Source organism: Aricia agestis, chromosome 6 (assembly GCF_905147365.1).
Source record: "Aricia agestis chromosome 6, ilAriAges1.1, whole genome shotgun sequence".
Taxonomy (NCBI): domain Eukaryota; kingdom Metazoa; phylum Arthropoda; class Insecta; order Lepidoptera; family Lycaenidae; genus Aricia; species Aricia agestis.
This window is the reverse complement of record NC_056411.1, coordinates 427,376-445,519: the sequence shown is the minus strand read 5'-3', so window position 1 is coordinate 445,519 and position 18,144 is coordinate 427,376. Positions and strand designations below refer to the sequence as shown.

Genomic DNA, 18,144 nt, shown 5'->3' with positions numbered 1-18,144 from the left:
CAATTGCTTTGCGAAAAGATGCGTGAGAAAAATAAAGCAGACTTGCTCAAAATAGCCTTGCTCGAAATGAACTGTTTCGGGTAAAACACTTTAGTTTTCATAATATAGTGGAAGATCACCTATGTGTTTAACTGGTCTTTATATTTTGTAGATCATCTTGCGTCTTGGCAGCATTATAGTGTTCGCTCGGTAGCGTTATAATGTCGGTAAATTTCATTATAGTATAGGTAATTATTAATGCTCTTTATTTTAATAATGTTCATTATTATTAAGATTATAAGCTGAAAATATAGTATGCACGTGTGCCCTGAATTCGCTAAACTGTAACAATATAATATTATATTTTATAAGGCGTAGTCACGACTTCGTATCACACATGTGGCCAGTGGATACTAAAGCACATAATAATATGTGCCTTTATACAACATAATTTATTAATTGAACAAAATGCCAGAGACAGAGCGCTATGCTAACATATTTCATACTTAAGCTAAACAGCTTTATGATGGCGGAGGCGATGGCAAAAGCAAGTTAACTCAAAAAAGGCTTGACCTACTCAAATCACAATTAAGAAAATCTCTCTCATTACCTAATTATAAGTAATTACTCCCTTGTCACCTTGAGTGTGATTGTGTGGGTGTAGAACAGTAGGCAGGGTAGTGGGCGGCGCTACTTGCTGGTGCAGTACTATTGTACTATTGTACTTGTTACAAAAGACCGCTTATATAATTTATCACTAGGAATAATACTCCTGATTGTCACTGAATAATTTAATATGAGGACCATTCCGCTACAGACGGCCCTCAACGAGAATTTTAAAAATGAGGCATTAGTTACATTTTTTAATTTGAATATACGTAAGAAGATGTGAATTTACTAAAAAAACAAGTTTTGTCGGTAAAAAATGGAATTCGAATAATTTAGAGCGTTTTTAAACAATATCATCTAAGGGTCGCGATGTTTTCCCCATATTTTTAAATTAGAATAGCATATATTTCAAATCAATGTTTAGTTGTAGTATAGTTATACAGCAGTACGTAGAAATCTTTTGTATAAATTACACTATTCAATCGTTTTGAGTGATTTAGACGATTAATTTTGTCAGGCCAATTAACAACTGAAAACTTTAAAAAATTACAATTTGGTGCAGTTTTATAACAAACTTACTAGTATAATTATATATTCCATGTCGAAAATTTTTAAATTTGTTAGAGAATTACGATTTAATTCACCTTTAACATATTTGAGAATTTTGATGTTGCGCCCGCGATCGTAGAAATGTTAATAATTTCTAGTACTTATTACTATAATTACTTTTATCTAGTTACGTATGTAACTAGATAAAAGTAATTATAGTAATATATGTAGTTCTTTGCTTTATGCTATTTTGAAATATAGGCAAGTTATTTGGTAAAAGTTTCGCACTAAAGAGTATTCACATATGAACTCATCACAGTTCTTAATGGAGGGTCAAATTGGTTGCACTCGCGACAGCACTTCAAACCTGTTTTGTGGCCCTTCATACAATTGATGAGGTTTTCGTTTATAATGTATCCCTTCAAGGGATACATTTTGCCTGTAGGAAGCTTTAAGTGTGTCAAACTGTTACACCCGCGATAATGGAATCGCCCATGAATAACTTTAATGCTTACCCAACAATTTGGCTGTAATTGTACTGCGTAGAATTTGATATAGAAATATCTGTCTACTAAGGTATAACTAAGGTATTTTAAAATTACAGTTGACTACAGAAAATAAATACATTAAATATTTCCTTAACAGAACTTCGATAAATGTCTCAAGAAAAACACAATCTAAAGTTAAAATAATATCACGGCTTCTCTTGCATATGTTTGCGACGAGCAAGACAGAGTATGATATTTAATTTAAGATTAGCTTTAACCTAGACCTAAATGGGCCCTGTACGGTAACCTTTAATTCTAAATTTCGTATCCCATACATTTTAATCGGTAAAGCTCTGCCCACACCGCGACATGTCACTAGTAAGTAGCACGAGGACGACTGGTAAGTAGGCTCAGTACGTGACGATACATACATAACTACATGCATGATCTTTCATAGATATATACAGCTTAAAATATTCCATGAGTCACAATTACTACTAGAATAAAAGTACACATACTAGTATACTTTAGTTCTAGTAGTAATTGTGACTTAATTAAAAAAATATATAGAATCCTCGGCATAAAATAAACACAGTTTTATGTAAAATGAAATTAATTAATATAAAAATTTAAATATAAAATATTCTGCAGGCAGAACATGATAAGGCCGTTTCAATTTTCAAACAAAATCGAGATAAATGTTAAATTGATACGAGCGGCGCTCGTTGATGTCGTTTATATGGCGGGCGAGCTTTGACTACATTATCACATTATTATTCAACAATTTACAATATCAATAACTCTAAACAATGAAATTGTAATATTTTGCTTAGCAAATTGTAATTACATATTTATTGAAACTTACTGACATATAAAAATTAAACATGGTATTCAGAATCTACTCCTATCATGAAATTAAAATGTATGAATGTAAAATGTTTGTAGGTAATAGGTATGCAGGGCTAAAAAGTAAAGAGTATACCTTTACACTAAAGGGTTTTTCTTCACTGACTTGGAAACATTCTATTACGTGATCTAGTAATCGTAATACGATGACATAGATGATATTATAATAAATTACACATACGTGTTTCATACACCAGCACACTCAACGCACCTGTTTATAGCAGTACCTCTTGTTTTTTTTGACGTATGTAAGAATATTGTTTTGGTGTTTAGTAAAACAAGGACTGGATCTAATAAGAAACGAAGCTGCTTTTATGGTGGAAAAAAAAGTGGGGAATCGGGGAGATATTGTGTTGTTTATTATTTTTAAGCGTGTTTTAAGCTGTATTTTAGTCTGAATACTTTTCGAACATTAACAACTTTCAAATAATGAGCTGCTGGTTTCAAATCTGCCATATTAGAATAATAACTCATATTACTTATTGACAGTTATCATAACTGAGTAATGGATGTTTTCCTGCGTTAGTAGCTACAGCTAGTAATGATGTGGAGTGTGAGAACTGATCACCGTCGTCAGTTCCACACGCAACGTCCTGCGACACTTGTGCACGCGACACCCAACACTGCCTTCCCATTGCCTCACAATATATGAAAAAAATACTTGGAAAAAACATCGGCCGATAGAAGTGAAACCAAAACAGCAGACATGGTATAATTTTTGCCAAGGGGTATAAACAGGACATAACTTCCTTTTTTATGCCACGTTGGTTGATATTTGCGGCGGAAATTGACAAGTGGAACGGGATGAATTATAAATTACTGAATGAACCAATTTTCAGCAAAATCGCTAAGTAGTTTGGGCGTGAAGAGATTCGTTCATACACTTTCGCATTTATAATCATATGCGAAAGTGTGTCGGTCTATTATGCATTATAAAATCTAAATATATGGATTTTATAATGCATAATGTAATAACTTTCCTGCAATATTAAATATTTCATCAAAATTGTGAGACCGACACGTCAAAACAACTGAGACCGATCCAAACCACGACACAATATTAAAGATAGTTTTAAAATAACTTGTTACATTACTGACTTTATCTGATGCGTGATAAACCTTCAAAATACAAGATTTCTGCGTAAAGCAACACTTATAGTTTTATTTAAAACCATACGCGTCTTTATGGAGCAATAAACATATAAACGGCGTTTAATTTTACGTAACAGAACACTTCGTTGTATGAAGACGAAATAGTGAGTTTAAAGATTTGACAAGATTTGATTGCACACCCGGATTAACTGCGGACTGCGGTGTGAATGTTATAACTAACTTCCCATTATATCTGTCATGCAATTTAATTAGGATATATTTTAAGGCATATAATATAAAAGATTTGTTAAAACGGTTATACTGGAAATTTGATTTAAGGACATTACGTTTGAATCACTATCATATTTTTTCGGATAATACATTTCCCTGAATGTTAGTAACTGGTTTAACTAAATGTCCAAAAACCATTTTAGTCAAAAGGCTACGACAGATTGCTATAAATCATTAAATAGTGAAAATATCACCACTCTAATATAAGTAGTACGGTTGTATTTTGGGCAGCTTTGTCTTGTCTAATATTCATAAATTACACTGGATGACGCCGGCAACTGTTGCGTTCGTCTGGCCCACGGGAGCTGTAAATTTTCTCGGAATAAAAACTATCCAATGCCCTTTCCCGGGACTCAAGATCTGCTTGCCAAAATTCATCAAAATCGGTTCAGCTGTATAAGCGTGAAGAGGTTACAGACAGACAGACAGACACACTTTCGCATTTAAAATAATATTAGTATTAAAATAACAAACAGCAATAAAATCAGAAACATCCATTATGCAAGTACAATCAAACAACATAAAGTTAAATTATGCTGAGTGGGTGAGGCGGGTGACAGGTTGGTAGCGAAAGTTCCAAACGACATTCCACACGCATCATGCTGATGACAGATTGAGTGTCATCAGAGTGTGGTATAATACTGACATCTCCGATATGTGTCCTCTACACTTGACTGCGTTAATGATGATGGTTTTATTGTGTTAGGGTTAGAAGGAACCCAGAAAAGACATAACGTTGCGTCTTAAAATAACGACTTATCGTTAACGTTAAGAGTTGACGGACCTACGTTATTTTGTCGGCTTATGTCAATCGCTTTACAGCAAGGCATTTTTTCTTTCAACTCTTTTTTTTTATGAAATAAGGGGGCAAACGAGCAAACGGGTCACCTGATGGAAGGCAACTTCCGTCGCCCATGGACACTCGTAGCATCAGAAGAGCTGCAGGTGCGTTGCGGCCTTTTAAGAGGGAATAGGGTAATAGGGGAGGGTAGGGAAGGGAATAGGGTAGGGGATTGGGCCTCCGGTAAACTCACTCACTCGGCGAAACACAGCGCAAGCGCTGTTTCACGCCGGTTTTCTGTGAGAACGTGGTATTTCTTCAGTCGAGCCGGCCCATTCGTGCCGAAGCATGGCTCTCCCACGTATATATAATAACTCTATTAATTCAACGTACTATATTCCCGTGTCACTAAAGTTCAGTTTTACAACTGCGGCATCGACTTTCCGCTCAGTTTGCCTGACCCTAATCTCCGGTGTTATGTGTCCTCTACACTTGACTGCATTTGTGATGACAGCTTATTAATTCCTTATAGATGTATCCAGTAGCTTAAGCGATATGATACTCGTATGGGTTATTACACAAAGTGGTCACCTAAAACAGGTTTCCACATGCCATTTAACTATTCCATATTTCCTTCTCTCCAAGAAGATATTCTCTGGCACCATCAGAAATTCATAGGCAAATGTATTATCGAAAAAAATTAAATCATAGGCAAGTTGACAGACCAACGTCATTTGGTCGGATCACGTCAATCTAATGTAACGCGACCAAACTACGTAGGTCTCCCATCTGCCTAGGAATCAACTTCTCTGATACCTACGATGTTTGGTCGAGTTTTATGTCAAGTCTATGCTACTATTAAGCTCGACTTCATTATCGGTCCTATGAATCGATTTATCTCATGGTACATACATCTACTGATAGATGCAGCTTTAATTAGAATTCATTATTATCTCGACACATAGAATATTACAGAATTTATTATCTGTAGTGTCATCAATGAAATCATTAATTTCTGCTGACTAACGCCTAGGATAGAAAGTTGGCAAGGAATCCTTTAATTTGATTATTAATTAGAAGATAGACGGCGCAATAACATACGGTCTGTCGTCTGTAATGGATGGGCGAGCTTTCCCCGTAAGACAAACACAGTGCGATATATTACTCCACATCGCCGCGCGGCTGCTCCATGCGGAAATGTATGGCGAGTGTGTCCACTGTCACACGACACGAGACGACGATTGGATACGAAATTAATGAGTTGTTTCATTTAATCATTAAATAAAAGATGCCTTTGTGTTATAGCAAGTAATTTACTACTTATTAATATTAGGTTATCTTATGTAAGCCAGTATCACATTTAACATTTTACTGTAATATTTAAATATCGTAAAATAATATAATAAAAAAAAAAACGTGTGGGCTGTGGCACTCGGGCACTGGCGGCCGCAGTAAAGCTATTGCATAGCATCTTTTATCAACTTATGCAATTATAATTCGCATACGTCTAGTCACACGCACACAAACTCCGAGTTGAAGTCTGCCGAACTGAAACGACGTTCGACGAGCGTTAGGTGTTTTTCGTTACGGAATTTCTTGATTCGGTCGCCGCTCTCAAAGCCCGCGATAAAAGCTATGCAATATAGCTTAATGAATATAACATTGTAAAATGTATCGTGTGTACAGTGTATAGTGGACACGGGCGCCCCAGTGCGCCACATGCTCGCCGGCCGGAGCGCACGCGACGCCAGCTATGCAACAGATATCACATATCGTTACATACATACATGTTACACGTGCATTCTATATGAACATGCAGATTCTTAGCCCTCGTTTAAGCTCTAGTTTAATTCTGATAATCATATTTTGAATAAAACGCCGCTCCACCGCGCTACCATCAGTCCGTGCGTCCGACTTTGGTCTACTCTACAGATATGTAAATCAGTTTAAAAAATATTTTAAGTAACTAATTCCTTATATTTTATTAATTTAATTCAGAGGAAAATAAGTTATTTTACATGCCTCAGACCTTTGGGTGTGAAAATGAAAAATGTCAAACAATATTTTTAGAAATTTGTACGGGATCCTTGTTTCGGAAAGTGAAATCGCGCTAACATAAAAAATGTCAGTCGAGTGAACCGCGTCATCGGTCACATAATGTGTGATAACACCCGGCACTCGGACCTGAAGTAATATTTTCTCTCGGCCGGCTTCTAATAGATTTATTGACAACTTTCGTCGGCGAAAGTGCGGGTTCAACGACCTCGGTTTTGTGGGTTTCGGTTGCGGTGGCTGGGCGCGGTTCTAATTGACGGCGATGTTTCGGATACGGTAGCTGGTTGCGACGAAACCAGTAGATTTAGGTTGCGATGGCCATACTTTTATGATAACCGGTACTAAGACTAGTAACTATAGTTATCAGATTTCTGAACGAATTACACGATAAACCATCAGCTGACTTGTTTTATTACGTATCAATAAAGACGACGGAAGTGCAATAATTATTTAAACACAATATGTATAAAATAATTATCTCTTCAAATACAAATTAAATTCAATTTCAAAAATCTAAAAAAAGTGACTGAAGAAGATAAGGAAAGCAAATAATAAAAAGTAAAAAATAAGACCGGGGACTTATCGGATAAGGACAATTACAGACCCATCTCTCTAGCTACAATAACTGCCAAAGTATTGGATGCGGTAATTGAGATGCAGTTGGTAAAACATCTCCGTATAAGTGATGCGCAATTTGGGTTTCGACCGAAATTATCTACTGAATGTGCAATATTGTCGCTCAAACACACCGTTAGGTACTATACACAGAGGAAGACCCCGGTGTACGCAGCCTTTCTAGACCTATCGAAGGCTTTTGATTTAGTTAAATACAAGGTCCTTTGGATAAAATTGCGAAGGGCAGGAGTACCCGAACCGCTCATCTGCATTTTCAAATATTGGTACAACGAGCAGACCAATCAGGTTAGGTGGGGTAGAGAGCTATCCGAGGTGTACAAGCTTGAGTGTGGCTTGAGGCAAGGTGGACTCACTTCGCCCTCCCTATTTAATATCTACATTAATGATCTGATCGAGGAGCTGAGCGGTGCCGGTGTCGGCTGCTCGATTGATGGTGTTTGCGTGAACAGCATCAGTTACGCGGACGACATGGCTCTGCTCAGCCCGTCGATCAGCGCGCTCAGGCGGCTGTTGTCTATTTGTGAGACCTATGCAAGTGAACACGGCCTTAGATATAATGCCTCCAAGAGTGAGCTTTTGGTCTTTAAGGTGGGTAAAGCAAAACCTGTGCATGTTCCACCTGTTACTATAAATGGGACCGCGCTTAAAATAGTATCAAAATTTAAATACCTGGGACATATCATTAACGAGGATCTCAGAGATGATGATGATATTGAGAGGGCAAGAAGAGCGTTAGCCGTGCGCTGCAATATGCTAGCCCGCCGGTTTGCGCGGTGTACAGTGGAGGTCAAAATTGCACTTTTTAAAGCTTTTTGTCAACCACTGTATACATGCGCCCTGTGGGTGGCATATACGAGGCGGGCGTTTGACGCTCTTCGTGTCCAATACAATAACGCTTTCAGGATGCTGCTCGCGCTCCCGCGATACTGCAGTGCATCTGGCATGTTCGCTGACGCTAGAACTGACGACTTTCCGTCAGTTTTACGCAAGCGTACAGCGTCACTGATGTGCAGAGTTCGCGAGAGTGACAACAGCATACTGAAGGCGATATGTGGGCAAGCTGACGGCGCGATAGCGGCGCACTGGGAGCACGTCCATGTCCATGTTTCTAGTGCGCCGGTACCGTAGCGCAAATACGCCAAATAGTGAAATTAAACTTAATCACTTTTTATCATTACTAACATAGGATTAAAAAATTATTGTTAATTACTAACCGCTATGGGCTGTGATAGTCTGCAATAAACGTATTTTATTTTTTATTTATTTTTAAATAATACTAAAATCAGAAGTAGAAAATAATAACATATCATTATTCACGATTTGATATAAAATTTAATTCATAAATGTTTAAAATTATGCAAATCGTAAGATAACCGATTTCAACCACTTCATAAATGTCACGTTATTATTTATGGCAGCAACAACTCGTCCGGGCCAAACTTTCGTTACTACATCGGCATTAACATTCCGCACGTAACGCCGGGACTATAATCGATATTACAACATAATTATATCAAGTTTAATAGCCTCCGTTACCGAAACTATATCATAATATAACTAATTTATTAAATAAAAAACTACAACGATAATAACTTTTAACGATTTCATAACATAAGAAAAATGCGACGTATTTTTGTCAGAAAAATCTTAATACAAGAAAAAAAGATTTTTAATGCAAATATACAAAAAAGTTATGAACTTGAGTTTCATACCGCAAATACTAAAATAGTCCCAAAACAACGCCAAAGGTTAAGATCACAAGCTTTTTTTTCTAACGTATGTATATTTTATTTATTTTATTTTATTTATTTCTTTCTCAGGCATCTTGGCCCATATTATAAATACCTTATAGACTAACAAACATACAATTATACTAAAAACTAACACTAACACTAAAACACTAAACACGTATTGTCTGCGACGTGGGGCGCGACGTGTTCGGAAGTCGTCCTCGGAACCTCCTGTAGACGACTCCAATCGGCCAGAACTCCTCCTTCTCGAAGGTCGGGAGATGGTGCGTCGGGACTCTCACCACAAAGAAGCTAAAATTCACTTTGTGGCGGGACTCCGGACTCCAAGCGCTCGACCCTCAAGACGAAGTGGGTCTTGCTCCTGATGTAGTCCACGACCTGCTCGACCGTCGTGGACCAGTGCAGCCTATGATTACTACCATAATATTATTGTGATATTAATTTAAAATTATAAATTAAAATTATACTTTAAAGATCAGCACAATAATTTACCAGCTCAATTACCTCTGAACTTTGCGTGAGGTCACACCGGCTGCCGGAGTGCCGACTGCCGGCACGACGCCGCATCCCATTGTCAATGTTACGTCGATTACATCAACACTACACTAGATTAAATTTTAATACTATTTTATGAGATTTTTTAATTTAAATTTTATTGACAACTAGACGTTCCACGCGTGACGCGCGTTCTCTGCCCTCATGAATAAGGAATTTTTCGAGAATCATACATTTTCCCGCAAATAGCTTATGTTTTGTTTTAACTTTTTTTACATTTCGTGTCCCAATAACGGGATTGTTACGTCAAAGGGTTTTGAAACGGTCGAGTTATTTAAGTACTTAATGCTTTTATTATAATAATTATTATAATAAAACGACTGCATATTTCACTATATATGTATAGTACTACTAGTAATGAAACGGGCACAGATATGTCCGTAGGTTGCTGTAAAAAGTGTACTGAAAGCAATGTAGTAACATTGTTGAGAACATTCTACTAGCTCTACAATTTCTTGCAACGTAACTTAGAAATGCAGAAAACGCTATATATTATGTCTAACGTTTTAAATATGTAAATGCGTTTTCTCCCAATTTGATTGTTTTATTAATAACAAGTATAAATATAGAGTTAAATGTTACGGTTGCGTCAGCACTCGACATGAAAGTGGTTGCGTAAGGTTCGGGGTTCCGGCGATATTGACAGAATTTTGGACTTACGTAACTTTTTGTTTACAATGGTCAAGGCGAATGAGAGTTTGCGGTAAAATTTGATGTTTTTTTATTTAGGAACCATGGAAGAAATTATTCATGGGCTGATAGCGGATCTATGTTAATTGGTCGGGCTATGCTAATTCAATGTCAGCAGTCAGTCATGATCTGTCAGCTGGGTCATACAAAACCCAACTAAATTAAGTCTGTCTGCCAACTTTTCTGATACATCAGAGTTCAGACCTACAAGGATAATGGGGCACTTGACATTGTCGTGCGGGCGTATGTACTAACTGCAGCTGTAACTCAGTACAAAACCAGCGATAATATTTTGAAATGCGGCAAATATATAAAAATTGGGGGCGTGGGTGTAAGTAGCCCTCAAGTGTCACATTACAAGATGGCGGATATAATCCTTTTTGTATTTTCACTTGTATATTAACTGAGGCTCTGGACGCCTTTTGAAACTTTTAATTCTGGACTTGAAGCGTTAGTTTCAGAATTGATAATGAATTTCCGTGATGCGCTTACTCGTAAATTAAAGTTAAAAATAAACGTCTACAAAAGTGAAAAAGACATTAAAGTAAATTGTAAACGACTTTAAAAAATATTTACATACTTAATTATTATATTGCGTAATTTTAATACCATTCCTCGTTAAATATAATTAAATTACAAATACAAGCTGTTACAAGTGTGGAACAAGTTTTGAATTATGTCGTCTTGGTACTTGAAATAGTATTTGTGGTAAGTACCAGTTTCAAGATTTCTGTTACAAGTTTTTGGTAAATAACTCAGAATAAACTACAAAGAATAAAGCAACCCTCACCTACTGTCACTGAGAAAGGACAGTCAGGCGAAACTCATTATTTAGAATCGTATTCGTCATTTTAAAAGAACGAACAATTTCAGAAGTCTTCAAATAGGATGTCATCCTACTATACTGTACTCGGCGAAACATGGCGGTAGCGGTCATTGACCCCCTGTCAAAAACTTGTCATTTTCTATATAAACCGCGATTGACATTGAAGCGTCAGATTTTGTCAATCGTGGCTTTGTATAGAAAATGACAAGTTTTTGACAGGGAGTCAATGACCGCTACCGCCATGTTTAGCCGAGTACAGTAGTTATTATTTTTTATTATTAGTAGACCACCTAAATATTCCACTTAAATTTTTTGTGACTTGGAATTTTTGCCGAATAGCTGTATAGCTTCTCCGTAAGTTTTGTCTTTGTCACTCGACGTAACCAGCAGAACATTTACACAAGTCGTCACTAGGCGATTGTGAAATAGGCCCTTAACTTAATCGGACTACAAAGAGGCTACACTAATAACGGAGTGATCCAATCTGTTACGTATGTCGGAAAAGTCGGTCACACTCCGTATATGCGATATTTTGAAATCGCGAACTCATCGATTGCCGAACTTCTGGTTATTGAGTTACACACGCAATAATTAAGAAAATAAATTAAAATTTGCTCAAGAGTTTAGCGGCCTTGTTTCCTTATTTTTTTCGTTTAAAAACATGACTAGCATTACGTAGGTCCGCTACTTGCTTGTACACAAATCAATTTTAAAACGCCTACTATCAACATAGTAGGCGTTTTTATAAACTTAAAAAGAAAAAGATTAAAAATACATAAAAAAATACTTTATTTCTAAGGGTCTAAACAGTGTTTAGACACACTAGGCCGAAGTTACGCGGCGTAAATTCCGCATGATTGCGCCCGCAATGGAACTGATGAGGCGATGACTCACTATTCCGTCGCGCTCCGTCCGTATTTTGTATGCGTTTGACATTGCGGACGTAATTATGCGGAATTTACGCCGCGTAACTTCGGCCTAGTGTTAAACACACTAGGCCGAAGTTACGCGGCGTACACTTAGAATTAAAGTATTTTTTTATGTCTTTTTTTTCTTTTTTTTTATGAAATAAGGGGGCAAACGAGCAAACGGGTCACCTGATGGAAAGCAACTTCCGTCGCCCATGGTCACTCGCAGCATCAGCAGAGAATAGGGTAATAGAGGAGGACAGAATGGGAAGGGAAGGGAATAGGGGAGGGTATGGAAGGGATTAGGGTAGGGGATTGGGCCTCCGGTAAACTCACTCTCTCGGCCAAAAACAGCGCAAGCGCTGTTTCACGCCGGTTTTCTCTGAGAACGTGGTATTTCTCCGGCCGAGTCGGCCCATTCGTGCCGAAGCATGGCTCTCCCACGTTAGGTTTATAAAAAACGAACCTGAATAGTAAATCACAATAAAACAATATCGGTAAACATTAAACAATGTTATTTTATTACGGTTGAAATTAAACGGTTGTCGGTTGAACCTTTTTTTAGCCGTATAAATAGATTTGAAAGTTAAGTCAAACCGCGAGTTGGCCGCGCAGCTACGAAGTGAGCGGCTAATGCCTCACATTCCGCACTCTAAGGAAATTAACTGATTGTCTATTTACCATCATCATCATCACCGTTATTTTTGATAGGTTAATAGTCATATAATTTAAGAGTAACATTGTCCTACAAATAGAACAATCCATATTTTAGGACCATCAAGTCAAAGTATGAAATCCTTTCTATTTCTGTTAGCTACCACTTTCGAGATTTCTCGCAGAAAAAAATCTCGTAATAAGTCATAAAAAAATGAGTTTGGTAATAACCTATGATAAAATATATAGGCGTATATCTAGCGTATACTTTCTAGGATATGGCCGAGCATCCTGTATGCAGATATGTCCGTTGCTTGTGCAACTGTAATTGGGCTCATTTCAATTTAACACTTAATTAGATCGGACAGAAGGAAATTACTCGTATAACACTGCAATCATCAATTAGATTTAACCGACTTCTAAAAGTATGTTAAATCTAATTAAGAGGTTGTGTATTTGGCTGTAACTATATTTATTTAACAAATAAACATACGAATTCCTCGTTAATGTAAACTAAAAACATTGATGTTACGTTGGCGATATATAAAGTAACAATAACATTATTATGTTATGTCGGAGATACACGTATTTATAAATCCCGCGGGATCCGTAGATCTTGGAGCGTTGAAAAGTGCATGACGTATAATAGTTGAAACTACTACTAAATCAAATAGATATCCATTCGGTACTGCGTGAAATAATAATTATGTTTCTCGCGTCACTTGAAATAATAACTTTATTTTGTCGCAATGATTAGTGGATTTTCTTTCGAATGTGCCACGTTTAATTTAACTAATTTGACTAACTTACGGCTAATCTAAGCTAATAAATGGCTAAGTAAGTTAACAAGTCAGTCGGTATTTCACTACGCGTCCGTAATTACAGCTCTCCTCACAAGTTATTGTAATTTATGAAGCGCGCTCTATCATCTCGTAGCGCGCGGAAGAAATTTATTTTCTCCAATTTTCTGTGCGCGTTTTCTCCTGATTTTATTTTAACACTTAAAATATCAATTATTATTTATTGTACATGTTAAAATATAGCATTACGATGAATTAAAAAGGAAATCACAGCATAAATAATAATTATAGAATTTTCTCCCCCGAACCCCTATTTTTTAATGCAAATTTAAGTCATTTATGGGATTTACATCTGTTATTCTGGTCTCTCTCTAGAAATAAAAATGTATCAAGGAAATTAATTTCAGGAATTTATCCTACACTAATTTTAGTCTATCTATGAGGACAAGAATATCTAAGAATGATATAGTATATTCTTCTCCTCACTTTTATTATTATAATCCTGTAACTATTTTATCATAATATTATGACTATAACTGACCTTATAATACTCGTAATTCACAGATCCCAGTAGAGTTCACAGTGTATGTCGACTGAATCACATTTTCCGCGGGAGATAATGGTTCATCACAACAGCAGCGCACGCGCTCACCACACCGACTGTGACTCTACACTCTACAGTGTACAGTGTACGCTCACCGTCATCACACTCACTGTCACTGAAACCTGCCCCAGGGACGGACTGCCACAAGCTAAAGGGCTTATTCAATCTTACTGAATTTAGACGTCTAAATTGATTCAGTAACTAAATTTAGTCAAGTAAAATAGCATTCAGAAAGTTAGGATCCTTATTAGCGTACTAAATCTGAAGCAGTATGGCTTCTGATCGGTTCAATCAGAAGCTTCTAATTAGTCTTCTTTTTAGAATCCTAATTAGGACGACACAATTTAGTAAAGTGGAATAAGCCCTTCAACTAGATACTTTTGATTAAATACTGTGCATTTTGCCCTATAATATATTAGACGAGCTTTTGCCCGCGGCTTCGCTCGCGTTAAGAAGTATTATTATAAACAAACTTTCATCCCCTATTTTAACCCCTTGGAGGTGGAATTGATCAAAATCCTTTCTTAGCAGATGCCTACGTCATAATATTGCATGCCAAATTTCAGCCCGATCGGTCCAGTGGTTTGGGCTGTGCGTTGATAGATCACCATGTCAGTCACCTTTGAGTTTTATATATATATATATATATATATATATATATATATATATATATATATATATAATATAATAATAGCTCCCACACCGGTTTCGGTGACGGTGGCCGGTTTCATTGAAACCAGGCCAGCTACGCAGGAGTAATTTTTTATAGTGCCCAAGTGTGTGCGCAGTACACAAGAGCTCACAGTACACAAGAGCTCTATTCCTTTACTCTCATAACCCAGTGGGACGGACGACCGACACGACTGGCGAGAGATCAAGCGCAGGACCGACTTTTTACATGCCCATCCGACGCATGGATCATCTTACTTGTCAGACAATCAGGTGATCAGCCTGCATTGTCCTAACCAAACTTGGAAATAATATGTTTCCAACGCGGGAATCGAACCCACGACCCCCGAGTCAAGAGCCGCGCTCTATACCACTAGACCACAGAGGCGTTCGATATATATATATATATATATATATATATATATATATATATATATATATATATATATATATATATATAGAGACTTAATACAATAATATGTAGGTCGAACAGAAAGTTAAAAATTGTTGAATCTCGAAGTCCGTCCCTGTCAGTCACAGGTTGTTTCATTCATCCCGCGTGTTGTAACATTAGCCCCCCCCCATACCCCCCCCCCCCCCTGCGCCCCCGCGGCACGGGCGTGGGAACCGGGAGATGGCGGGATCATGATGACATGGTGAGATGTCGATAATTCAATCGACTGTGACATGGTGTTTCATGTTGGGCCGTCATCTGATTGCTTGTAGATTTTGGTTACACAATATTAGTTTTGGGCTCGGATACGGTTGAGATAGAATTGAGTAATCATTGGAGATGATAATATTATGATAGTATTTTTTGACAGGTTACTCGTTCGTTAAGTATCTATAGATTTATAAAGTGGACGTCAGTGCACTCTACAATGATCTAAAGGTACATAATATGGATAGTCGGTTCACCTCATACACATGTACTAGCTTTCAAAATATTATAGGGTTTAATTTTTTTATTACCTTAAACTTTCGTGAGTGTACCATCATAATATTATTATTACTTGAAGAATGTCCTGGAAGTAATTTCGTTACGCGATGTCACCTGTGTCACTGATGATGAGATTACCACAGTATGGTGAGAACTTATGACAAACCAAAAAAAGAAAACACAATATAGTGTTCACGGTGCTTAACATTTTCTGGATAAAGGAGTGTGCACATTGGAGCCAATTCTCTATTTTCATTTCTGTTTCGTCTGTTTTCGTTAATTTTCGTTATTTTTCTATATAACATAAAATACAAACTTTTAAACGTTACTAGATTTTATTGTAGACGTTAGATACATACTTACTAGAAAGTTATGTACCTATTCAATTTGAAACTTATATTATCAAATTACTCTATTTTTAGCTAGGTAGAGCTAGTAATATTATAGTCTGCAATAATTCATTATTTAAGACGAATTTTGTATTTTATTTAAGTATCTACTAAACTTTACCAATGATAATTTTGTACGTCTATCTTACAAGTTACAATTGCGTATCTATTAAAAATAAACCAACGTGTCAATAATTTGTTGACCCTATTACTTCTATTATTAGTGCCTAGTACTATACTACAAATAATAAAGGCTACTTGGTAGTTGGTACAGCTCCTCATTCATCACTAGACATTAATTTCACAGTATGTAAGCGCCTTTAGAGTTGTCCCATCTCGGCTGCGCGGGCGCATTTCGGATGACCACGGCCGGTGGAAAGCGCGACGCGACGCGAGGCAGCACCGCGTGAGTATCCTTATGAGAATACGAGGAAGTAAAGTCAGATACATAAAATACATAATAAATTTTATAGTAAATAACTAGTTGAACAACTTGAATATTTTTATTATCTAATAATATTTTTTACTAACGCATCTATTTCCAGCCTGTGCAAGTTTTAAAATTTAAATACATACGCTATTTAAATTATAAAGATCTTGAGGACATAAATAAAATAATATGAACACAACAGTGAGCACACAAAAATTTAAATTTTACTATGAATTTTACTTTTTATTTAAAATTCGGATAAGATACCGATCTAGTGCCATCTGTAGTGTTAGCACGGCGACCAGCGGAAATGCGAAAGTATGGACAAACTGTGGAAATAAACCTAAGGTGCCGTTCCGATCTTTTTTCGTTCCGAAAAATTCAATTAAAATGCCACTTTATGACACACTATAGTATATGTCATAATGTAGGATATTATTTGAATTTTTAGAACTATAGTCTGTCATAAAGTGGCTTTTTAATTGAATTATTCGGAACTAAAAAAGATCGGAACGGCACCTTAAGTTTATCTCCACAGTTTGTGACTATAGTCTGTCATAAAGTGGCATTTTAATTAAATTTTTCGGAACGAAAAAAGATCGGAACGGCACCTTAGGTTTATTTCCACAGTTTCTCCATACTTTCGCATTTCCGCTGGTCGCCTTGCTAGCACTACTGGTGACATGATAAAGTTTTAATTTTATATGAATATAAAATAGCAGAATGAAATTGACCTGATCAACAATAATTATTATTTTTCTCAAGCCGTTTCCATAAAATGATATTATGATAGAAAATGATATATTAAACTATTTAAATTTCGCTGCTCGTGTTTGGTCATTATTCATTAATATATTGTAGAATTTAAATTAATTTTTTCGTTTGAATTCTACTCGACAAATACACTCAGGCGGCAGGCCGTATAGGCCGCGGCCTAGGGGCGGCTGCATCCTAATTCCTAGGGTAGCGGCAGATTTCGTTCATAGGGCGCGGGCGGCGCAAATAAAGTGGCCTACTCTCATATAAATTCGGCACTAAAAATACTTAAAGTGAAGAATTAATGATACTTTTTCTTCGTCCGAGTGTCCGTCGTCTCCGAGCTCCGGCGGCTTTCATTGGGGCGCGGCGGTTGTGTAACAGCAACGCCGCCCGCCTCACCACTCACCGCACCACACGAACTCTCTGTATGGCTTTGGGCGCATCATCCGCCTCTGAATCCTCTGATTACTATGATGTTTCGTAATGTTTTTAAATAAAACTTGTAACGTTATGTCTGAAAATGTTTAAATGAAGATTGTACTGATATTAATGAAATGAGCTTCTTTTTGTCAAGCCTTTGAGAAATATTAAATTTAAAAACCTAACATTTTGAATGGGACCGAAATTAAAACAAACCGCAGTATCTAGGAATAACAAAAATGACGCTGGTGACACCCTGGCAGCTCCTCGGTTTCCACGCTTACGAGGACAGCTGGCTTCGACGCGCCAAAACGGTCGTGTAGGTCTGTATGGGCCGATTCACACCGGAATGGCACGAGCGGC

General features: G+C 37.0%; 2 protein-coding genes across 2 annotated transcripts in view; one reads left to right on the top strand and one right to left on the bottom strand.

Moving 5' to 3' along the window:
* The window catches only part of LOC121727930, a 42,146-nt gene extending 27,930 nt beyond the window's left edge, over positions 1 to 14,216 (bottom strand). The window contains exon 1 of the mRNA XM_042115995.1: positions 14,112 to 14,216. The gene's annotated coding sequence lies outside the window, so the exon portion shown is untranslated. The remainder of the gene's footprint in view (positions 1 to 14,111) is intronic.
* LOC121728043 lies at positions 7,855 to 8,514 on the top strand. Its single transcript, XM_042116140.1, has one exon. The coding sequence runs from the start codon at positions 7,855 to 7,857 to the stop codon at positions 8,512 to 8,514; it is 660 nt and encodes a 219-aa protein (XP_041972074.1).
* Positions 14,217 to 18,144: the final 3,928 nt, after the last annotated feature.